The sequence below is a fragment of the Harpia harpyja genome, chromosome 7 (assembly GCF_026419915.1).
Source record: "Harpia harpyja isolate bHarHar1 chromosome 7, bHarHar1 primary haplotype, whole genome shotgun sequence".
NCBI lineage: Eukaryota > Metazoa > Chordata > Aves > Accipitriformes > Accipitridae > Harpia > Harpia harpyja.
The window spans coordinates 50,204,673-50,230,035 of NC_068946.1; the positions used below are offsets into that span (position 1 = coordinate 50,204,673).

Consider the following 25,363-nt stretch of genomic DNA (forward strand, 5'->3'; position numbering starts at 1 on the left):
CCTTGCTGGAGCAAAACCCCAATGATCTTGCAACTCCTTTTCAAGACATTCCTTCTGTCCATAGTTTCACTAATTCTACTGAAAACAATGGCAGTTTTATAAAACTAATGTAGGTCTCATCCCTCTGGGGCATGGCTTATGTTTTAATTTTGCTAATTTATTTTCTACACAAATGCTTTCTGTTGTTTGTTTAGTGTCCTTTTAGTGGTCTTTGGCAGTAACATAGACTGCTGAGTTTATTCTGTCTTGCACCCTTTTTCCTACTGTCTGTTTGAGGTAACAGTTGGCTGACTGAAGTATAATGGGAATTATTTAAGTTAATGCTAGGAGGCTCTAAACACTTCCTTAACAAATAAGCAGCCATGTGTTGATAGCCAATAAGTATTTTATAAGTGCAATTAAATCACAGTGATTGATTGTGCTGGGGTGAAAATCAGAATCATTTAGAACAACAAATTCTTCACAGGGAAACCCTCACTAAATTAAGAAAACACACAAATGAACAACAAAAATAAACCATTTAAGAAGTTCTGCTCCTATACCATGTTTTCCTCATTTCTCAACTCTGTTAATGAGGAACAACTTGGTGAAAGTGAGACTTTTTGTTTCTTGAGAATGCATCTTTTCTGTTGTTAATTTGTTATGTTGAGTGAAGATACACATTAGAGTTAACTGATCTAGAAGCTTAGTTGCTAAAGGGGGGACCTGCTTCCTCTTCCTTTATCTCACTTTTTTCTCCCTGTGCCTGGCTCCAGCTGACAGGGTCTTGCACTTTTGTAGTGAGTGCTTGTTGGATTCCTCACTGAGCTCATTCAATTCACTAAATTGCTGGAAAATTATTTTTTTTTCTGCCAGGTTAGTTTTGTGCTGGTTCAGCAAACTGAATCAGCTCAACATAGAATCAGATGACTACTACCGTCATTGCAAGGGAAAAAGTATGCAGGATGCAGCCAAGGTTGCAGCCTCCTGACTGGAGAGGAGGGAAGTTGAAAACAGAAAGCTCTTGCATTTATGAAAATATCTAAAATAAAACATGTGATTTAATGTATAGTTTACCATAGTGGTACATGCTTCACAAAATCACTAGGGTGCTGTGCTTGTGAAAACACATTCTTTCTGAATAATATCATTGCAATATCCAGGTTGCTTATTTCAGTTGTGTGACTAGTAGGTATTGTTTATTTCGGTTTTTTTTTTTTTACTTCCAAACTCTTAATTATTTATAGATCAGTAACAGTTGTGTTTGTTTTTTTAATGTAGGAACACACAAACATCTCAATGGCTCTGTCCTCTTGGGTAGTCATTACTTTTGAATGCACTCTACTAACATGAAGATGTAACTAACTTAGACAAATAGGATTTCAACAAGAATTATTAGAAATTCTATAGTTTGGCTGATTCCTACTTAAAAAATATTTTTAAGAACTGGTACACATTCTGGATTTTTAAAAAGAATGTTAAGATTATCTATTCTATTCTGAAAATCTGGATGTTGACAGGATAGGGAAAGCTCCATAGAGAAAAAACGCTTAGCTTCCACAGAGGAGATATACCAATAAATTTATTTCTAGTCCAAATGCAATGTCAAATAGCAAAATGGCTTTGATTCAACTACTTTTGATCACTATTAACATGTGAAACTAAATTTAGAAGAACAGCCAAAGGCAGAAGAAATGTAGGATTGACTTTATATGCATGGCATAAAGGTTAGTCACATGCAGTAATCTTAGTTTGACTCCTAAGAGGCTGTAAACTTTAGCAATTGCTTAAGTAGATTGGTTTTCATTTGTAGATATTTTGCCCTCAAAAAGTTCTTTGTTTAAAGTGATAGTTTAAGTATTCTAAAGGTAATGTTAACTGGAGTAAATGTGTTCTGGTGGAAAAAACAAATGACTTGGAACTCACAGGTGTCAACTGAATAATCAATATGTACGGAAACTCATTTTCCTGCTTTTCATAGAAGAGCCATGCAATTTTCAAAGAAATTATTGTGCATTGAGAATTGTAAATAAAAGCATTGAGGAAAACATTTAACCAGAAATAAAAATACCACTCAAAATGACTTTTTGTCATATACTTTTATTTACCTTGAACAGAAAATTTTGCAAACCATCAATTACTGAGAACAGGGAAAAAAACCCTAGCATATAACAGAGGAGGCTTTGGTTGTAAGTGCCATTTCTACAGCAGAGTTAAGCTATTGTAAACCAAACATCTTGTAGTAAGGTAAAGATCTCCAGCCAAATTTTTAAGAATTTAACAGCAACACTGAAAACATTTACATATAAACAACAGAGAAATATTTTCTAAACTTTTAACAGTCACTTTGCTACAATCCAGAAGTGTTTAGTTCACATATCTATACATACAGACAAGCACTAAAACTTTTGTGAACTAACCACTTGTCCACAGGACCTGCCTAGACAGTTTGTCATCAATATGAAAGCTTTTTTATATAAATAAGTCAATTAAACTTCACAGAGACTAAAAGAAACAATATAAAATTCCAACTGTAAATAAATCTGTACATTATGGTCAGTCTTGTTTTTCTGAAATCTTGCGCAACTTTAAAGTGTCTATTTATAAAATGATGGCAAGGAGCAGCGTTAGCTGGAATGGAAACTTGAAGACTCGGACTCTGTAGAAACAGAAGAATGTCCCCCACGTTTGCTTTTGGAAAGAATCTTGAGGCTTGATCCTCTGCTAACTGATGTCAAGGCATTTTGTGCTGATGTTTTGAATTTGGCACCCAGGAAGGCATACAGAATTGGATTCAGGCAACAGTGGAAGAATGCCAGGGCTTCGGTAATGGAGATCCATTTATGCACTATTGTCTCCAAGCTGCAACGATGTCTGATGACTCCTAGCAAGATGAACGTGTCGATGCTGATGCCGATATAATATGGCAGCCAGCAGGCAAAGAAGGCAAGGATGAGGATAACCGTTGTCTTCAAGGCTTTGCGCTTCTGGTGGCCTTTTGAATGTGACAGCTTAGATATTATAATACAGTAGCAAGTCAGGATTATTAGACCAGGCAAGACAAGTCCTACCAAGATATGCTGAAACCTGAAAGAAATCAGCCAGTTTTCATGAGGGTACATGCGATCACATAGATACTTGCCTTCTACTTCACTAGTACTGGCAAAAATTATATCGGGCACTGTCAAAAGCACAGCTGGTAGCCATACGCCTACATACACCACCTTCTCAGCCAACAGCTTTCGCGGTCGCTGGCTGTTGGTAGCATGGACTATTGCCAGGTAACGATCTAAACTTATAAAGGCCAAAATCAAGACACTGCTATAGAGGTTGACTGTGTAAATGACATGAACTGCCTTACACAGAACGTTCCCAAAGTACCAGCTTATGGCCGCATCCACAGACCAGAATGGCAAGGTGATGACAAAAAGGAGGTCAGCCACAGAGAGATGCAGCCTGTATTTATCAGTCATGCTTCTTTGTTTCTTCTGGTAGCCCATAACAACAATAACCAATCCATTGCCGATTATTCCTGTTAGGAAGATGATGGAGTAGATTGTTGGCAAGAAGATCCGGTTGAAATCGGCATTCTCATGCTGAAAGCATGGCTCTCTGTAGTCTTCATAGTCACCTGAACCAATCTCATCCGTGCCATTATCAGAAAATTCAATGATTAACCCGGAGGAGAGCTAAAAAAAAAAAAAAAAAAAAATTAGATGTTAGCTCCTCTGCAAAAGCTTACCCTGTATGACAGTACGTTAACAGTTGCCTGAACGGTTTCCATCATCATGAACAGGCAAACTTTTTGAAAACCAGACAGAAAAATACAGTTTTTAAATATATATAAAATGTACAGCAAATAAGAACAAGTTAAAAAACTTCCTTTGTCTTTCTCTAAGGACTAAGATCTTGTACCTAAGGACAGGGGATGAAAGGGAAAAGAAAGGTCACGGCTACTCCCAGAAATATCATTGGTTCTGGACACTTCAGTGCTCTAATCAGATACATACTACAAATGGATGAGTCCAGAAGTGCTGGATGCAAGAGGTTAGTCTGCACAGAGTATTACCCATGACATTTAACTCTTACAAGAGAGAGCTATAAAAAAAAATTACTTAAGACAGAAATGCTGCTGCTCAGAAGTCCCTTCTCGTTAAGGGGATGGGGTCAAGGAGAAATGGAGAAGGTACCCTTGGCTGATGTAATAAAGGATAAATAATAGCAAGAATTCCCTGCTGAGAAGCAATTGACAGCTCCACACACAGAGGCAAGGAAAAAAAAAAAGTCCCAAAGCCCATAAAGAAAAGAAAGAGAGAGTTGACCTGAAGCAGGGGAACTCAAACCCCATGGAGGGTCATCACGACCAGCCACGTTCCCCTCCCTTTGTTCCCCACCCTTTGCGGTTGCGGGGCAGGGGGTGAAGCTGGCTGGTGCTGGGCTGCAGCCAGACTGCTGAACTAAGCACAGCAGTGGAAAAAGGAAGCGAAATTCTGGTGAGGGCATGAAAGCACATCAGGAAACCACCAACGGTTTTGGCCACCACGCTGAAAAGCGATGCAGGCGGGCGAGTGCCACCTGGCTATGTACAATTCCTCAGGTTTTCAGATTTTAGTTTTCGTGCCCTGTACACACCATGAACCCCCGACCTCCGCGCAGGCTGCGCCCCGAGGGTCCCGCAGCACTTCGCACACGGATGCACCAGCTCCGCGCGGGCATTAACGCCGGACCAAAGTAGGAACTTGCCAGAGATCTCCCTTTCGGTGCCAACCACTCTCAAAACCCCGCGGCGGCAGAAGAGCGGCCTCCCCAAGACCGGGACGCCGCCGCGTTTCGGCCCGAGGGGGTGGGGGGGGGGGTCGGCTGGGCGGCGGCTCCCGCGCTCCGGCACACCGGCAGCCCGAGGTTAGGGCGGGCGCGGGGCAGAGGGATGCCATTCCCTGGAGCCAGCTCACTCCAAACTTATTTCCCGCGGCCCCCCCACCCCCTCCGCTCGTTGCCGCGGCTCCAACCGCTCTGCCGGCGTTTTTCAGCCCACAAAGGCGCCACATGTCACTTCAGCTGACGGCCGAGCAGCAAAGCCCGAGGAGAGAAGCGGGAGTCCGGCAGCGGCTCGCAGCTGTAGCAAGGTCCGCAGCAGCGGCAAGAGGTCAGGGCCGAGCCCCTGCCCGCTGGCGCCCCGCAGACCCTCGCAGTTAGGCGGGCTGGGAAGGAGGCGGCGGCGCGGCGCCCGGCCCCGCTCCCCGCGCGGCTCGGGGCGATGCCCGCCCGCCGGCGCCCCGCGGTCTGCGCCGGGGACACCTTTGTTTGCAAACAGCGCGCACATGGGCGAGCGCGGAGGGGAGCGAGGGCTGTCGCCCCGCGGCCGCGGAGCAGCGGCGTCGAGCAGCCGGCCGCCGGCCGGCTCAGCTCCCGGCACTTACATCCAGGCTGTCGAGGGTGTTGTCCATGCTCTGAGCCATCTAACGGTTCTGGGCTCTGGAGTTGTGGTGGTGGTGGTGGTTGTTGCCGCCGCGCCTCTGCGAGCGCCGTCACCCGCCGCTGCTCCAAACACACGCCCCGGTTCTTCTGGCGGGACGCGGCTCTTATAAGTTCCCCTGCTCCCCCCCCCCCCCCCGCCCCCGGGGGCAGCCCGCGTCTGGCTCCTCCCCGGCGGGTGTCACCGCGGCCCCGGGCTCCGGGCGGGCGCCTCGGGTCGCTCTTTGTCTGCAGCGCCGGGGCATGGGAACTGCACTTGCCCCGAGTGCCCGCGGGGGCGTTGCTCCGCGCAGGGGCTTTTGCCACCCGCTGATTGATGTGTTCGTACAAGCGGGTTTTTGAATTTCCCCTCAGGAAAAGTCTTTGAAGTGTGTTGTCGGGCCCCGCGTTGCCGTGGGTACCCCCGGGCGAGCTCCGGGCGAAGTCACGGGTCCAGGAATCGTGATGGAGGGGGAAGAGGCGAGGTCCTGCATACCCTTCAAAACATAGTCAACGCAGTCCTCAGGGCCGTCTCTCATCCCTGCTGAGGAGGGAGCGTACTGGGAGAGGCAGGAATTACGGGGATGGTCCTTCCTGAGGGATGAGGGGTTCTGCAGGCCTTTCAGGGGCTGCAAGGTGAGCGGGCTGCAGGCTGCCCGCTCAACTCCCCTGGCGTCTGTGGTTTTGGGTGAGAAGTCTGACGAGGAGCTGCAGGTGCTTCGTCAGCACGTCCGAGATAGGATGATGGTTCGTTGTGCCAAAAAGCGTTGGAACATTGCGAGAAATGTGTTAAGGAAACAATAGAAATCAGGAAGAAGATAAAACATTGTCAAAACAGTGGTGCTGCCAACTTCATTTAAAACTGTGGATTTGCGTGCTCAATGTCTTGTCATCTAAAAATAGCAAACAGTGAGCTCTTTATTTGCCTACTAATATCAGGAACACTGCTTGTCTTTCTCCTTCTCTCATGGTTGGTAAATTAGTTTTTTAAAAGTGAAGGGTGAGTATATTTAGTAGTGATCTGTTTCCAGTAGTTGGATAATCTAAAAACAAACAAACACACACAAAAAAAAAAAAAAAGAGAGAAGACCCTGAAATTGTAGATGTAGGATAAAAATAGCAATCATAAAATAGGTTTGCAAGGGAAAACCAACCCAAATATAAAGAAAAATAAAACAGAATCATTGATTTCCTTTACAGTTGTCGCTGGGGTCCCAGTACTGTTGATATTCATGCAGGTAAACTAATTTGCAGAAAAGATTTTGATTAGAATAATATGTCATCATCACACCCCCCCCCCCCAGTTTCACAGCTCACACCATAGTGAGTAACTATATTGGGAATAATTGATTCTGTTATATAGTTTTACTCTTTACAGTTGGAATTTGGAGCGGAAAGAAGAAAAAGGGAGAAGGGCATTCTTTATGTAATAACAATATGCCCAAATTACCCTGGTAGCTTCAAGGGATGAACAAAATGAAAATTTAACAAAAGTTTTATTCTTAAATGTCCCTATTACCAGTTTACATGCACTGAGTTAGCCACCAATTTTAAATGCAAAGATTATTTCCAGGTATTTGACAAGAGTCACTCTCTTACTCTTCCCCTAAAAGCTCTAGAACTCCTTCTCATGCATTACAGTGAGTATGAGTTTGGTTATGATTAATAACACTGATTATCTTTCTTTTTTTGTTAAAATCGTGGTATGTAAGGTATGACCTATAATGTGATTAGGTACTTTAACTACATTGTAATTTGATAATAATTCATAATTTGTTAGCAGGTCTGGAATATCACATACAAGTTGCATTAAAAGCAAACTTTAATTGATTATAACTCAGGAATTAGCAGTTCCAGAAAACTCAATATCTACTTTGAGTTTATATCCAGAAAAATTTGAGGCACACCATGCTAGAATTCTATAGAAATAAAAAACCTTCTGCAGAGTCCCCATTTTTAGATACTAATCCTAGCCTTATGTTACCATACTTCTACTCTGCTGGACTTCTTTAAAAACAAGTGTGACAAAATTATAGTTATTGCTATTTGTTCCTTATTTTCCATAGAACCTGTGATGTGTTCACTACTTTCTAGACATACAAATAGGAAAATACATGCCACAAGTAATCTGCAGCCCAGTGTTAGATGACCAGGCAGATAAAGGGGCAGATGAGGGATTTTTGTATATGGATGAGTAGGATCACGTCTATATAATTATCTTTCACTTTTTCACTTATGGAGGATGCCCAGCTCATGGCACCAGCAATTGCTGTGCAGTTTTCAGCAAGCGTATGCTGCTTGAAAGGCTCTCCAGCCTACTGAACTTGCAAACATGTGAACCAGATTTTCAGAAATATGCATGTGGAACAGGTGCTAAAAACCTAATTGGGATACGGAGCTGCATACAGGGGAGATGAACTTTTAGGAAAAGTTGGATCCTACCTTGCCAGAAATTCATATGGGTGACAGATGTATTTTTATGGAGAACATATTCTCATGTCAGAGGGGTATAGAAGATTAAACACTGCTCCTTCTCTATGTATACAGTGCAGAACATTAAAATACGCTTGTAGTGCAGGTGGCTTGTGGCAATGGTTGCAGATGAGCAAGAAAATATGTATATGTACATGAACTCTAGAGCTATTTGACAAGTTTGAGAGTTGGTTGGTTATTTATTGGGGTGGATAGCATGGAGTGCATTGACACGTGGGGTACCCATGCAAAGAACTGCAAGTGTAGTTACAGCCTAAGTAGGCGAGTGCTATCACACCTCCATTTTACTGTGCAGATAGATCCGTAACAGTAAAGCACGTTACATGAAAATTGATTTCATTAATTAATGGGATGTGTTCAGTTATTTGTGTTCATAGATAACATAAGAAATTCAGAACTGAGGAATGATCTAGTTCCATGGATTAGCCCTGAAGCATGGTAGTGCTGAGCGGTGGGAAATGTGGGGCTTGATACCCTATCTGATGAGATGTCACTGCAATGTGTTTGGATGAAGGTCCTCTAAAACTATCATTCACACTGCTCTTTTGTTATCTATGATCTCTTTTGTTTCTCCTATCAGAAAATCCATGTGAAAACTTCCTTTGCTGCACAGAGGACCATCGAGGGTAAGTTAATAATTTCCAAAGTGATAAAAGAAGGGAGCTGTTTCTGCAGAGCATGTAATTCAGAGTTAGCTACAAATCTTAAGACGGAGCTAGCAAATAGCAATTTCCAAGCTTATGTTTTGCATTACATGTTTTTCTAGTTACAGAATTACTGTGAAAATCAGACCCTTCCTAACCCATGTAATACATATTTTTGTTACTGAGAACATGCTCTCTGAGATTCAAAATCCTACATGTTCTTACACTGCTATGCTAACAATACAATTGCTCAGGTTGTGAATCATTAACCTGTTTTTTTGTCTTCTAAAAAGAGACATAAATGCTGGTCATGCAAGAGCAAAATAGTTTCTAATAACCCTTTCTCATGGGAAAAACATCCTTTTGATTCAGTATCCACAGAAGTAGAAAAATAACTTGCATTTTATTTAACTGTGTTAAATGACTTGCTTAATTGGAAGGCTTCACAGGTGTCTTTAACAAAGTAAACTTCTAGCTAATAAAAGTTTGATGACACCATTGTGTGCGACACCTAACACAAAGGAAATACGATCCCTGGTTTATGTAACATATGAATACCACCATAGTGTATTAATTACAATGGTGTATTAATAAACTATTCCTTCTTTTTTAGCATTAATGGAGCTATCCTTTCAGGACACATAGATAGATGATTGTGTCTTAAAAATACGTAACAAGCAATATGGCTAAAATTACTGTACTATGTAGTTGGGAGTGAATGATTTTCAAATATTCACTGATTTTCTCTGTACGTGTCAGTTCCTGTATTGGAAGGCTTCTGAAAGTGTGGGGAGTGTCTTCTGAAAAATGTAACAGAAAATGTGCTCAGGATTTGCAAGACATTAGCGTCGAGTAGTCGTTTTTTTCTATTCTAAAAAATACTCTAGGGAACTGATGTTGTGGGCTTGCTTGCCACTAGATGAAAACAGGTTTCCTTATAAAACTCAAATGTTTATTACCATACACTGGATTGACTTCAGGACAAATGGGTCTTCAAGTGGCCTGAAGTTGTATACATAGAGAGGAAAAGGATATACTCTGCTTTTCCATCTGATCTTTCTGTTGAAGTGGGAAAGGTATCAATCTTACGCCTGTTAGAATGGTTACAAGCGGTTTGCTGGAGTTGGGTTTCAGTTAATGGCTTGCTTTGCCCTTGGTTCTCAAAGCTCCTTGTCTCCATTTCTTTCTGCCTGTGCTGCAGTGGAATAAGCCTACCAACTGTTACCCTGATCATGGAAGGAGACTGTCTGCCTACCTTATGGGCAGGGCGCCACCTAAATTTACTGATTTCAAAGCAGAAAGACAAGATAAAATCTGCAAAGGAGCAGGACGTATCTTTCAATTGGTAGCATGTTACATTACCACAGGAATAAGTCCCTGTATGAATGGAATGTTACTTGACTATCAGAACAAAATTAAAGGAAAAGCCTTACATCAGTATAAGGCAACAAAAAATGTTATCAATACTGGCATAAAGACAGATTTCTTTATGGTTTCTTGCTTTTAACAAGGAGAATTTATTTTGTTTCCTTTAAGTATTGCCACAAGGCCAAGATGTCTAAAGTCAGCACAGAAAAGTCAGCAGGAAAAAAAAGCGCTGTCCTCTAACAGGAATCATAGTCACTCTTGTGTTTTAATCCCACCTCCATCTGTGGCCTGCAGCAAATCACTTAACCCTTCTGACTGTGTTCACCCAACTGTAAAATGGGGATAACAATACCTACTTACCTACCTCAGAGGAGAGTTGTAGGGATTAATTGGTTGATGTTTGCAAGGCACTTTGAAGACAGAAAGTGCTTATTTTAGAGCCTGTTGAAATTATTGGTGACACTGATCAGCTAAAATTCAAAGGGGACCAAACTCATTAAGGTTCTGATCTTCTTCCTCCATTTGGCTATGTTTATGGGTTAGCAAATCTCACTGCATGCGGACGGTTTATTGTTTGTTTGGAAGCAGAGTAGACTAAAAAGATGCTTTGAACAACTTTGTTAATCCTTTTAACAAACATGTCTTCATTTGCATATCACTGAATCTGAAGGTTTTATCATCTTTGATGATTATACAGCAGAACACTTCTGGAGACATGCTGAAGTGTTTTTTTTTCCAGAACTGTGGTCAGGTCAGAATTATGAAAACAAACTAAAACCTACCTAAGTATATCGCAAGTAATTTCTTTACTATAACCAAGCAGGATTTGGGCTTTCATAGCATTCAGATAGATTTCTGTTCAGCTATGAGATGTGTTTCTTATGATGCTCTTTTATGCTGTAAAATTCCATTAGAAACTTGCTAGCAGTTCAGTTTGGATTACTAAGGACAGGATATGCTTCTGTGGACCTGTGCTAAGAGCATGCTATATTCCTGTCTTAAGAGCATATGGATAAAATTAGAAAACCTATTTCAGATATTCACGTATACGTGTATGCAGTTTCACAATTTCATGATTTCGTAGTATATAGCTTTAGAGATACAGTTATATCTAGGACCGTGCTTCTCCTAGCAGTGTAAACACGACATAGCTACTTGGAGACTAATAGACTGAACAGGGCTCTGAGCAACCTAGTCTAGCTTTGAATTCAGAGATTCCTTCCAACCTGAATTATTCTATGACTCAAAATAGGTCCATCAGACCATGTCCTCATACCTCTGCTACTAGCAGTGCCCAGTTAGCATACATGAAGCCTGTTTGCTCCACACAATGGAAAAGCATTCTGATGTTGTGTTTCCGCCCTGGCAGTTTTTGATCAATCTTTTGTTGAAATTGTGTCTGTGGAACTGTATGCTTGGGATGTAGCAAAGTATGCTAGCATGTGCCATGCTTTCTTTATCATTTTCACACATTTCTTCTAATTCCTTTCTTTGGATGTGGTAGTAGGTATTGATTTTTCACGTTGTGAGCTTCTGAGCTTGCTGAAATAATTTCTTTAGCTCATTTGCCCACTTGTTTCGTGTCTAAAAAGTGGCACTGAAAGCAGAGTAGGAGCCACAACTCTTCCTGTTTAGCTCAGTTTAGCAGTCTGAAGCTCACAAATGTTTTAGTTTTATTGCAACAGCTTTGAAGTAAAGTTTGTACATATGGGTGCTGAACCTCAGCTTGGATAGTTGTTTTTGAATCTGCATGCCAGGGATTGCGCCTGTCTGTTTCCTCTCAAAATTAGTGGCTGAATCTGTTCAGCAAGTAGGAAGGTCACGCAAATTCAGTAATGTGCATTCCCATCATATCTTTCTTTCAGATCTCTCCTCCCACTATTTCCCTGAAAATTCACTTTAGACTTCCAGATATTTTCTTGCTGCTGGAAGCCAGGTTTGCCCTACACCATTGAGGTATGGCCTTTTTTCTATCAGGTGCAGGAGTAAGACTGGGTTTACATTTCTGAGTCAGTGCTTCCTACTTAGGTAATTGATAGCATTTACTGAGTAACTGTCCATCAGTTTGATGTCTGTTGAAACATGACCCAGCATTTCTAAACCAGCCAAAAAATCTCCATTAAATCTTGCCAAATTTTCAGTGCTAGAGTCAAGCCCTCTATATACAGTACTTGCTTAAATACCATGAGTAAATACACATATACAGCCTGCTATATCCATTTATTTATAGTGAAATATAAGGATGTAGATAGAGAGCTGTAGGAATATTTATGGCAGGTACGTTCCTTTCTCTGTTCATTAATTGCCAGTGAAATGAGTGTGATATTACACACTTATTATTTTGAGCTGATTGGTTATGAATAGTGATATTTGCTTGTGCTGTTTTGAAAATTTGGTAGGTAGGATTTGGGTCCTAATCTTTGTAAATAATCACTGAGGTCACACAGTATGATTTCTTCTCAGTCATTAGGTGACCAACCTCTACGACAGCAGCAGAACTGCTTGAAGAAATGATTGGGATATTGAACCTCTGTTTCTGATTTAATGGGGAGGTAAATCCAATTTTCAGGGCATCTCACTGCATAAAGAGTGGTCCAGCCACATGATAGAAAGAGCTAATCTGTTACAACTGAACTTGCTAAACTTTCATCTTGCTGTTTCAAATTCATTTTTAGAAAGTGGAACAGGCAACTTTGGGCAAACTTTATGCTGAACCAGGCATCATCCACATCATTACCATAATGGCTGGAACGAAGACTTTACAAATGTCATGGCATGCACTCTGGCTGATTTGACAGAAATGTGATAGCGTGCTAATGCCTGATCCAGATCAGATCTGTACAGTTGGGTGATTCAGCAACAATCTGTTATGAGGAACTGTGGAGCCCTCACCGCTACAATAGAAGTGGAGGCAGAATCCATAAGGAGCATAAAGAATAGAAGATAAGCATCCTACAAAATAAAGGGCATTAAAAATCTCTTCCTGCCTTTTCCTTTTTCACAAGAAGGACAACTGCATTTGGTTTGTACATGGACCTTAAGGTGAAATAGCTGTGTTTCTCCCTGCCAGGGAGAGAGGAACTTACCATCCAAACTCAGTTGAGCTCTCTTTTTTCACTGTCTTACCAGATTATTGCACACATAGGAGAAGCACCTAGAAAATTAGTTGTCTTGAGTACTTGTTCATGTGTGCATGTTTATTCGTGCTTCAGTATACCTAGTTATGCATCAGCATACATTTAAAAAAAAATCTTCCCCAAACATACATATAAACAGAGAACAGGTGAGTAAGTGTCAGTGAAGAAGTAAGAAAAAATGCCATTCAAGCAAACTGTCATCTGTGTTTAGCTATATCATTACCCTTCGAGGAATAGCTGAAGAGAAGTACGGGGAGTATAGAAGCTTCAATATTCAGCAGCGGTGGTTCTGATTTAGCTTGATTTACACTTCAAACTTTTTCCATTAAAGATTGTAGACTACAATCCTGTTCCTTCATTCATGAGTTCAGTGCAACTGAACATGGGAAAAAATACTTTAGTCTTGAAATAGTCACTTTATAAATGAATTTGTTATTCTAGGGATTTGCCATTATTTTAAGTAGATGGTTCTATATTTCTGAGGTTATTTTTCAGTACTGAGTGAATATTGTGAAAAACATACAAGAGAGGAATTCTAAAAATATTTCTAGGTTACAGTCTGTGTTCAGGACAGGCTGTACTAAGTGCTATTTTATCTTTTTTTTTTAACTTATAAAAACAGGAAGAAGTCTTGCTGCTTCTAAGGACCCTGATAAATGTTTCTACCTGTCTTTTTCTAGAAAGATCTCTTCAGGTGCCAAGCAAGGGTCACTGTAACCATGGATACTTATACTCCATTTTCCCCTTGGGTTTCTGTGAAAAACTTGGTATGATGCCCAGTTTAAACCACATTTTGTGTTAGGTAATCATAGGCTCAGTCTGTTCTTGGGTATTGTGGTTTTAAGTTTTCAACGGTTGTTCTGTGGTTTGAAAGCTGTGTTTTTTATTCCTTCTTCTTTTCTAAGCAAAGAAGATGTTAAAGCAAAGTCTCTTGACAACAGTTATTCCACCAAAATAAAGTCTTTTGGGAAGGATTGATTGTCGTGTGGTTTAAAACTGAAACCAAACTAAGAAGCCACTTTACTCTAGCATCATGTTCAATGCAAAATATAAAACATCTTACTGAATTTGGAAAGAGACTATTCAATTCCTGGAACTTGTCAAAATGCACTTAGGAATGAGAAAAGACTTGATCTGTTTTTAACATGTATCTTACAAGTCAGTCTTAGAAAGATTTCTAAATGTATTTTAGTGATAAGTGGAATACCTATTTTCCATGAAGGAGCTTGTCAATCCTCCTCTGCTGCTTTGATATAGATCTACAAAGGATCTAAGTCTAGTTGAAGGAGCAGTGTAATTCAGCAGAGGGGAGAAACTAATTATAGATTTTTCTCACCTTTCAAAAACACTGGAAGTGTTGAGTAAGTGGACAAGGGCAAAGATACCTAATATGAATGAGCATGAATGAGTATATAGAAATGGAAACTGCCCTACTGGATGTGGAAGCCAAGCTCAAGAAGTGCCATGTGATCAGAGCAGAAGAACCATATCAGCTCCATCAAATTCTGAAAGAACTATGTTAAATGAAAAGTCTTGAAACTGTTAGTTTTTAATAAATCTGTCAAAACCAGGACAAAGTCATGTGACTATTGAATGGCAAATACACAACCTACATTTAAAAAGAATAACATGGGCTACTATAGCTTTAGTTGTCTTATTAGCATGCAAAGCTTTAGAACAACCTCTGGTGGGAAGAATATTTAAAAGTGTGAAAGTAAATGGAAAACACGGCAAAAAAGGAAGTTGAATTTATAAAGATATATTGTAGTAGGCCTACTTAATAGCTTTCATTGATAATTAATTTTCTAGGCAAAGGAAATAGAGTAGATTCCACTTGTCTGGACTTTAGTAAAGCATTTCATATGATGCTATTTGTGTGTTGACAAGCTTAGTTTGTTAAGATAGACTCTGTGGGAATTAATACAATATATCTAATATGAATGAGGAAGTTTATAAAGGGGAATAACAATGATGACACTGAAAGGGAAATAGTAGGCTGCAGGAAGGCAATCGGTAGAGCTCTTCAAGGTTCAGTGTTGGATCCAGTTACACTTACTATTTTGCATTAGCTTTGGGACAAAAAGTAGTAAGCTACTGAAATTCATTACTAGTGGAAAATGAGGTGTCACTGTTGAAACTGGGATATCCTTACACATGACAGAAGGGAGAAAAACATAAATATATTAGCCAGTTGCAGGATGAGTCTGAACTTCTCATATACAGCTGAGAAAGAGATGTCCTTGCTTATTGAATGTATCAAGTAGGGTATACTGAAGGGAGAAATAAGTACTATTGCTGCCATACAGAGCACTGGAAAGGTGTCTTCTAAAACATTTTTTACAATTCTTAACAAGAAAGATGAATTCAAATGGAATAGGTGCAGAGAATTGGGGTGAAGTATGGAATGGAGAGCTGCTCCTGTGAGAGGAGACTGAAAGAGCTTCTTAGTTCACAAAATGAATGTTGAAAGGGACAATGAAGCAGGATAGTAGACATCTGAAAAAGAAAAGAAATATTTGGACCAGTATTAGCACACAAATGACTGGATGTGATATCATGGTGAATATACATTGTAAAAACATGAAAAAGTTTTTAACTGTCAGAGGAACAAGCTTTAGGAACAGTTTCCCAATAAAAGAGATTTTTAAGCAATTGACTGCTTTGACAGATTTATTGGGGCTTGTTCACCCTAGTTCAGTCCCATTATCCTAGGTTCTGATCTGAAATTCTGTTCCTTTGATAGCTGCAATGTCTGTGAAAGTTAAAATATCACATACCTGATGATCACAAAATCTAAGCATTGGTGTAACTTTTATACTACGCATTTATGTTAAATTCAAAAGAGTTTATGTCCCTTTCTTTTAGGGTAGCAAGATCAATTTTATGTGAGATGGAAATAACTGCTGAGAAAGTACCGTTCTGGTGCCTAAAGACAAAGTAGTATTGAGTAGTTCATAAAATCCTGATTTTGCTCTAAGAGAGAAGAAATTTTCAGCCACAAATGTCAGATTTTAGTGTCCAAGCCATGAATCTATGCCAGAGCTGGTGAGCAAGTCTCTGTTGACCAATGCAGCAGTGGTACTGCTTGTATCAAGTGTAAGTATTTGTACCTATGGATCTTAGAGTAGCATATAAAATCAGTCATGTTCTGTACTGCTGTTTATCACAAAAACACAATCAAAATCATTAATTCAGTAGTTCCTGACTGACTGTTGTTGTGGTTTAACCCCAGCCAGCAACTAAACACCATGCAGCCGCTCTATCACTCCCCCTCCTCAGCTGGACAGGGGAGAGAAAATATAATCAAAGGCTCATGGGTCGAGATAAGGACAGGGAGAGATCACTCAACCAATTACCGTCATGGGCAAAACAGACTCGATTTGGGGAAAATTAACTTAATTTATTGCCAATCAAACCAGAGTAGGGTAAGGAGAAATAAAACCAAACCTTAAAACACCTTCCCCCCACCTCTCCCTTCTTCCTGGGCACAGCTTCACTCACGAATTCTCTACCTACCCCCCAGTGGTGCAGGGGGATGGGGAATGGGGGTTGGGGTCAGTTCATCACACGTTGTCTCTGCCGCTCCTTCCTCCTCAGGGGCAGGACTCCTCACACTCTTCCCCTGCTCCAGCATGGGGTCCCTCCCATGGGAGACAGTCCTCCATGAACTTCTCCAATGTGAGTCCTTCCCACGGGCTGCAGTTCTCCATGAACTGCTCCAGCGTGGGTCCCTTCCCTGGGCTGCAGTCCTTCAGGCACAGACTGCTCCAGCGTGGGTCCCCCACAGGGTCACAAGTCCTGCCAGCAAACCTGCTCCAGCCTGGGCTCCTCTCTCCATGGGGCCACAAGTCCTGCCAGGAGCCTGCTCCAGCGTGGTCTTCCCATGGGGTCACAGCCTCCTCTGGGCATCCCCCTGCTCCGGCATGGGGTCCTCCCCGGGCTGCAGGTGGAGATCTGCTCCACCGTGGACCTCCCTGGGCTGCAGGGGGACAGCCTGCCTCACCATGGTCTTCCCTGTGGGCTGCAGGGGAATTTCTGCTCCGGCACCTGGAGCACCTCCTCCCCCTCCTTCTTCACTGACCTGGGGGTCTGCAGGGCTGTTTCTCTTACATGTTCTCACTCTTCTCTCCGGCTGCAGTTTCTGTGCCACTGCAACTTTTTTTCCCCTTCTTAAATCTGTTCTCCCAGAGGCACTACCACCATCACTGATGGACTTGGCCTTGGCCAGCAGTGGGTCTGTCTTGGAGCCAGCTGGCATTGGCTCTGTCAGACATAGGGGAAGCTTCTGGCACCTTCTGACAGGAGCCACCCCTGTAGCCCCCCTGCTACCAAAACCTTGCCACGCAGACCCAATACACTGTGTAAGAACCACTATTGTAGAGAAGATTCAACAATGGCCAGTCATAACCAAAGTGTTAGTCTTTGAAAAATAGTCAAACACAAACAATACAAATCTTATGAACAAAGAGACAGAAGAGCCTTTTCATCATCTGTCTGCCTTATTGCCAGTGGAAGGTGGTTTCCTACAAGAAAGGTAGCAGTCAAAGGCAAGAAGAGGCAAGTAAAAGCAAAATGTAAACATACAGAGCCAGAATCTAGGGGTTAGGAGGAGGTCAGTGCTTGACCTGGTAAAAGCAAAGTTTAACTGTGTTCTTAGACTTCGATTTTTAAATTAGTACCCCACTGAGGGAAAGGCTGCAGTCTAAACAGCAAATACTTTGGGTGCATTATGTTAGATATTCGGGAATACAACCACAATCACAAACACATTGGAAAGTTGGTTTTGTTAATTATTGGAACAGTAGCTTGGAGACTACCAGAATATGTATTTTAATATTAAATGCTCTGTAGAATTTGAATGTGCATTTGTGTCTGTTCTTACAAATTGGATATACACAATGAAATAGAAGTAATGTAATAAAGAACAACAGGTTGTCTCTACTTCTAGGTAATGTCTAGTTGATTGTAAAGCAAAACTTGTGTAACTTCTTACACTCCAGTCAGGGACAGATGGACAAGAAATGGTAGTGAGTGTTTGACTGGCCTCATGCCCATTCTTTGTTCTAAAGTTCCTGAAAAGACTCTTAGTTCTTGGTAACAAAACACTGGTAAGTCTGCCTGTGATTCTTTGTAATATTCATTACATGGAAACCACTTTCCATACAGGTAAATTCTTTCTCAGAGAGAGAGCTTGTGAGCAAGGCCCACACAATAAAGCTAAAAAGGCAGTTAACTTAGTGGTAAAGGATAAAAGGGAAACATGTAAAAATGAGACTGTATATACGATGCTTGTACATGTAATAATGAAATAAAGTCCTGTGTACAATCATTGCAGAATAGCTTGTCCAACAGATAATATCATACATGAAATAACAGAAGGATCAATATCAGTTCAATTATTTACTTGCAAGTGCTAGTAACAGAAATGTAATCTCCCTAGGAGCCAGCCTAACTTATGCATCTGGCTTTTCAAAAAAGTAATGATGTGGTGAATTATGAAAGGAGACGATCCAACACCTGGATCCTGGTGGTGGTGTCAAGGTGAAGAAACCACCTTGAAGTTAACAGCTTTTTATTTGTGGAATGAGGGCTGCTTTGGGAAAAGTTAGGTTAAACAGTGAAGAGAGTGAGGAGTGGCAAAGAAGGAAAGATGAACAATAAGTTCAGAAGAAGCAAACAAATAGGAACAGAGACAGTAGGGTCATTGAGGGACAAGAGCATGAAAAGATGGTGACAGATGAAGTTGATTGTCCCTCTTTTTTATTTTCAGTTGTCACAAAACCATAGAAAAGCAACCTTATCCTGGTGGATAGGAAGAGGTGAAGCTTTCTCAGTCAAGGAGCAGGCCTGTTTGAATCGCTGCAGGCTGAGCAGAATGACAAATGAAAATGCAGAGGAAAATGGAGGCCTTAGGGGAAATTTGTCCTAGCTCAGTAAGGACAGGGATAGTACCAGTTTCACAGAGACCTATTTATCATCCAAGTAAAAAAGACAAGAGAAAGTAGAGAAAATAATGGACTTAAATTTTATTTCTGTGAGAAATATTTTAAATACAAATAGACAGACACAAAGTTCTTTAATAATACATGCTGGTGCATTTGTACTGGTGTCTACTCTAAAAAGAAAGGAATGCAATGCTTGTGAAAGTGTAAAACTGGAGGCTTTCAAGATGGAAAAATCTGTTTTATTCCTAGGACAAGTAGAGCACAATGAGTAAAAGTCATGGATCACGTTGTAACTTCCATCTCTTGCTGTTAAATAGCATATCTCTTTATCTGTTTGTCCACTGTGTTACTATTAAAACATTTTAAACGTATTTGTATCTCCATCAAAGAGCAATTTTCTTTCTACTACTATCAAACAGGAAAACTTTGTGGATTATTCCTCTGGTTCCTTGCATGCATACACAAGGACACATACATACACAAGTACATACATACACACATTCTCTGCCCTTTGAACTGTGAAATGTGGAGGGGACAACTCTCTTTTTAACTGTAACAGTGGCCAACCTGTAGCATATTCCCCACTGAACCACATGACAAAGATCCTCCGAGGACCAAAATAATCACCACAACACCTCACCAAAATAGCGTTTTTTCTGTTCTGATTACAGGAATTCCATAGATGGAGGGCTTTATTTCTTGTGGAGTAGTGCTATAATAGCCCTGAGGGTCCCACCAGTCTCATTCCTAACCATGAGGACCTACCTACGGAATAAAAAGAGTTTATTTAGTTCTTTCCCTGCAGTAGACAACAGGGTGTCATTTAGGTCGAAGTGTAAGATGGGGCCACTTGTCCATTAGGAAGTGGAATGAAACCACTAATTCATTTTATGTAGACTAGAAAACAGCTGCCAGACAGTAATAATTTTCAGTCAGTGCTGACCTGGGGTAGATTTAACAAGTGACCTAGAAATGAAAAGCTCGGTAGGCAACTGCAAATCCCCTGAGTTATTTGAAAAGGCATGCTTCTAAAAGATTTAGAAATGTATAATTTAGTAAGGGACAGACAGTATGTTTTAATTAATATGCTTTTATTTTTCTAGGTTGGATTTTCTTTTCCAGGTTACTTGATACTGTCATTTATATCAGTAAAGAACAGATGTAAAATACTACTTCGTAAGAATAGTTGTGTATTGTATCAACTTTGCATGAAATTAGATTAACTCATGAACAGGAAAGTGATACGGAATCAAACTCTTGGAGTGCATATTTGCATTTATGAAAATGAGTGAAAATGCTAAGAGTAAATGCAGTGCATTTTGAAATCAGCAAAATATTTCTTTGGTTGTCCCTGTCAGGGGAGGTACCCAGGACTGGATAATGAGACTGTTTCAGGACAAGGGCATGGGCAAAAAAGACTGACATTGTTAGGTTTTGAACAAACATGAATAACAGGGGCGTAAATTATAAAATAATGAATGGCCTAGAGAAAACAGAGGAGGAGCTTATTGTCTTCTAATTTTACAAGACTAAAATAAGGGGACAGTCAATGAACTTAAAATAGTGGTGACCTATTGCTCCTTTGGCTGAGGAAGCCACACAGCTGGTGTGCCTGAGTGCTAGTAGCAGAGGGAGGTCACTGGCCAGACGCGTTGTGTGTGCTGCTACAATTTTCAGATCACTGAAGCTAAAAATGTACAGGGATTCCAGAAAGAAGATGCTTACGTGAATATTGTATATATCCAGAGCTGTTACAATCAGTAATATGTGCTTCCATAGTAATAAGTCTCAGGCAGAAAAAGGATAGATGGCTTTTCACTTTTTTTTCTGGTAGGGTTAATTTTTCTGATGTTTTAGTTCCCTAAATTGGCTCATTGTGGAATTGGAGCCCATACAAGGGAAGTGGTGGGATTATATTGCTAGGATCAAGACTGACATCAGTGGGACAAGCCATTAGATCTTCTTACCAGTAATGTGAAAATGCATTTTTAGAGATCCATGGAAAATATAATGGCTGGCATGGGGGGAAAAGCAAAACATTTGTCAGCTGGGCTGGGGGGGGTTGTTTTTTTTTACTGCTGGCCACTGTCAAATGAAGGATACTGCGTAATATGTGCTAGGGTCTAATGCATTGTGGAAATTCCCATATTTCTATTGATATAAACCACAACATTTTAATTTAGCTAGAGAGGAACTACACTCCAATCCTTACTACAAAGAACTTGTCAGTTGGGACTCCAGGGTTTTATTAATGGCTCTACCTTTCATACGCTGGATGACTCCAGGCAAGCCATTTAACCACGACTGCATCAGCTTAATGCTTTTTAAAAAGAAGATAACAGTGTGTGTACTTGAATCCAAGAAAACCTTGAATATTAGATGATCTCATATCATATGGGTTGGGTTAAGAAATATGCATGGTAAGTTAATGTTTCTTAAGTTAGGTTGTTGGGTTTTTTTTGGAAAAAAGAACCCCAAACAACAAACAAAACCCCAAACACTTTGGTTTCGATCTGTTGATAAAGGTGACCTCAAATTACCTTACATTGACTGTGACAATACTGTGCCTAAGAAAGGAGGAGAAACTATTAGTGTGGCCTGCTTGGCCTTCTGTCACAGATGCAGAGCTGCCTTATATTACCTTACGTTTACTACAGGGCATTAGTCCCCAAAGTCTGACCATGCACACCTTTTACCTCTATTAAATCAAGGTGATCTGTTGTCTTATTCCATGTCTGTCATGATACTATCTACTCATTTTCTGAAACTACAAGGTGTACAAAATATTTTTCTTCTACTTCCAGCCAGCAAGAAACTTTTAGCCGTATTATTTTGGGCTGTTTGATGGAAACATTGAGTTTTGCAGTTTTCCTCGTAGATGCTGAGGTGGTTGACCTCTATTGAAAGAGTTTGTGGGATAGCTGCTTGAGCCATTTCTGTCTTCTGCACACCTAAATTTTGCTCTTCATGTTGACAGTTTCATAGTTCCGGTAGGATAGAGCTGTCATCAAGGGAAGTTGAGATCACACAGCATGAAATGGTCCCTCATTTAAAAGACACTGAAGGAGAGTTTTGGACATGGAGTACAAATAATTTAACCTAACTGAATGCCCGCGATGAGAGGAGTGAAGAGGACTGAACATGCAGATGATGATGGTCTTCCAGTGGTTTGCACTGGTTTGAAGATTTAATGAAATATGCTTCTGAACATTGATTACACATGAAGGCACGGAAAATTGGACTCCTCAGATCATTAGTCTAGGAATTTCTATAGTAAAGTTTTAATGAATTGGTGAAGAACAATTCTTTTACTGACCAAGGTAGAAAAGGTTTTACTAGCCGTGAATTCATAGATAGGACATACTACACCTTTTACTTAGGTTTGTATTTTGGTTTTAGTAGAGGATCTCTGCGGTCCAAATAGAAATGTCTTTATATAGGGTTAGAAGGAATGTTTGCTTGGACTGAATTAACAAGCTAGGGAGGAATAAATTTGTAGCTTAGGCAGAAACTCCCTTTTTTGCAGTATACATCCAAACTGAATGATTTCAGTATTAATAGGGGCCATCTACAGTTGTCTGTGAAGGGAGTTACCTATTAGTTGGTTAGGGAAAAATTCTGAGGCTCCTTGTTAAAAAGAAACATGTGATATTCCCTCAAAAATATAAATGCATTAAAAAATAATGAGGACCAATAAACAGAGCAGGGCTTTGCAGAGCGAGGATTTTCAACTGGCATAAGTTGACACAGAAATTTAGAAATGTATGTCAGTCATCCAGGGTAACTGCTATGTGTAAATTTAACACTTATTTCCCAGAAGCAGTGAGCAATCAGGGAAAGCAGTAAGAAATCTTGACTTCTAATTCAGTGACCTGAAAATTGTAACTAGTTCTGATATATTGTGATCAGTTAAATACAGGGTAACAAAATACTTTAAATAAATATTGAGTATCAAATAATATTCAGATCTTTAGGTATTTATGGTGATGTTTAGAATGCTTAATGAGTACTAGATGCAGAAGAGATTATATTTAAACAGAGGGTACATGATCTTGGGAAACTTTCAGTGCATGAATTAATATACTCTGTAAAACTCCGTTTTACAGTTTATAGTGAATTGGCTTGACATGAATAGCAATGAATTCAGAATATAGTTTAAAGAACTGGACCATGGGTTAGCATCTCTTCTCTTAAACCCTGAAAATTAAGGAACATCAAAACAATGACTGCTGATAATCCCCTCAAATAAGGCTTAAATTCCTGAAGTGATTCCTTTGCTGAAGTAGCTGTTTTGTGTAACAATGAGCCTTATACAAAGGCTCCCTACGGCAGGAAGATAGGCAGGATGCAAGCTTGAAAGTTTGCTGGCCCAGTCAAGATTTTTTATAGCCTTGGGCTACACAGCACCAGTTAATTTGCGAAACTGTTTAACTGACTTTTATTTATACAATGTTCCTCTCTCTGTATTTAACTGAAAGCTCTTGGCTATACCAGTTGGCATCACCGTAGCACTTCTAAAATAACTAGAAAGCTGAAATCAGTGAATCGGTGTTGCAGGTACAAGTGTGGGCAAATAGAATGAAAACAAAGTGAAATCGAGTTTGTGAGTAATTTTCCTTTTCCTCTTGCTATAGCTGGCATGATTTCTCTGCAAAGCAGTATCCACCTACCACTGACTACTCAGCACTGCAGCTCAACAATAAAACCCCCTGTTCCTCCCCTTGTTCCTCCCCCTCAGTCCTCCATCCTGAAAAATCCCCTCCAACTTAACATTTCATTCTGAAAGCAGAAGGAACTACACATGTTATACCAAAATGTTTTCTAAACATCCAGTAATTAGTAAACACATCCGTATTGTTAAATGGATTGTTATGTAGAACTGGGACCCACCAAAGTTTTCTTTTGTTTGTGATGTTCCCACCTTTGTATCTCTCAGAGGTCTGTAAGAACACGTTAGAGTGTGACATTTATAAGCATCTTTTGTAATGGAGAGTTACTTTATTTGAAAGCTCACACGACATGTGACCAGTGACCATTTTATGAACACTCAGCAACTTGAATACCAGTCAGGAGGGATGGCTCATATCTTAGGTTTCTAGCTTAAGAGACTGTAACTCAAATTGGAAATGAGAGAGCAAAGTTAAAATGGAAAAAAAAATGAGTAACATCTTACAAGAACATAGATAATATACTGCATTGCTTGCTAAAAGGAGGTCTGTTGCATTCCTGAGAGTAGAGATTTGAAAGGGAGAGAAAGCTGCAGTGAGCAGGTTCTACTTTCCTACCCTTAACAATTGCAGACCCTCAGGCCTTGCTCATCTCTAAAAATAAAGCCCTAACATGGTATCACAGGAGAGCAGAAAATGGCATCAACCTGCCACAGATAGCACCCCCATTTCTGTGGTTCATGGTGAGTATCTTTTGTTCAGTGACGTAATCAAATGGCAGTTGGTGACATCAGTTGATCCCAAACCTCCTGCACACTGCTCTGGTACTTTTTCTGGTTCTTACCTCAAGGCTTTCCTGTGTTTGGTTTTGACTTTATATGAAAACTGATTTGGACTTACCCCTTGAGCTGAGTATTTCTTGGTGTAATTTATATTAGAAATATTCATTTTTTTTTCCTCTGAACAACAGTAGAAACAAATTTCATACAATCGATTCTCTGTCAGAGAAATCTTTGTTAAAATAACATTTCCTCTTTCCAAAAAGCTGCTTTTTTTGCCTCTGTTTTTCAGAAGCATATGACACGTTTAGTCAAAACAGATCTGCTTCCTTATGGGAACACATCCAGCTCAGTCTTCTCACTGTAAAATGCCTTCCTGCCACACTCTTACCTAGGAATGCTTTGAACCACATTACATGTCTGTATGGTCATAGCAGATATTTTAAGCTCTAGCCTCTTCTTTACTTTCATGGAGACTACAGAAGAGGTGAATGGTTTAATTGATCCATTTGTCTGGGTTCATGCAGAATTTCAGTGGTGAGTATATGTTGCAAAGCTAACTAGAGTAATGACTAGTGCTTTCATTAACTTTGCTTGCAGCCTAAATGGATTGGTACTTTAGTTAGAGTTCCTTCAGTGTGGTTGTAAGCAGCATACACAATCTCACACAGACCACCTGATTTCATATCTGTGAGATATGTCCCCAGAAATCCTAGCATCATAAATAAGTGGAAAGCAGTGTGAATAAGAGCACAGCAGTTCAAGTAGTTTTTATGGAGTGGGTGCTCTCCTTTAAGCTACTAGATTGATTAGAAGGAAGTAACTCAAGTTCAAAGTACTTGAATTACATGACAATGCACACTTGAAACCGGATTTGGTGAGAGTACTTGGACAGCA

General features: G+C 40.4%; 1 protein-coding gene and 1 long non-coding RNA gene across 2 annotated transcripts in view; one reads left to right on the plus strand and one right to left on the minus strand.

The window, feature by feature from the left end:
- Window positions 1-2,061: 2,061 nt before the first annotated feature.
- CXCR4 (C-X-C motif chemokine receptor 4) lies at window positions 2,062-5,537 on the minus strand. The gene is made up of 2 exons (XM_052793382.1): window positions 5,400-5,537; window positions 2,062-3,668 (listed from the first exon to the last, which is right to left on the minus strand). The coding sequence occupies exons 1-2, from the start codon at window positions 5,436-5,438 to the stop codon at window positions 2,607-2,609; spliced, it is 1,101 nt and encodes a 366-aa protein (XP_052649342.1). The 5' UTR covers window positions 5,439-5,537; the 3' UTR covers window positions 2,062-2,606.
- Window positions 5,538-8,505: 2,968 nt separating this feature from the next.
- The window catches only part of LOC128144195 (uncharacterized), a 158,023-nt gene continuing 141,165 nt past the window's right edge, over window positions 8,506-25,363 (plus strand). The window contains exon 1 of the long non-coding RNA XR_008236004.1: window positions 8,506-8,552. This is a non-coding gene — a long non-coding RNA (uncharacterized LOC128144195). The remainder of the gene's footprint in view (window positions 8,553-25,363) is intronic.

What these genes read in the sequence shown, in the direction of transcription:
- CXCR4 (XM_052793382.1), bottom strand. Translation starts at nt 5,438, where the DNA reads ATGGCTCAGAGCATGGACAACACCCTCGACAGCCTGGAT. An exon ending in ACACCCTCGACAGCCTGGAT is followed by an intron (nt 3,669 to 5,399) that starts GTAAGTGCCGGG and finishes TTTTTTTTTTAG; the next exon opens with CTCTCCTCCGGGTTAATCAT.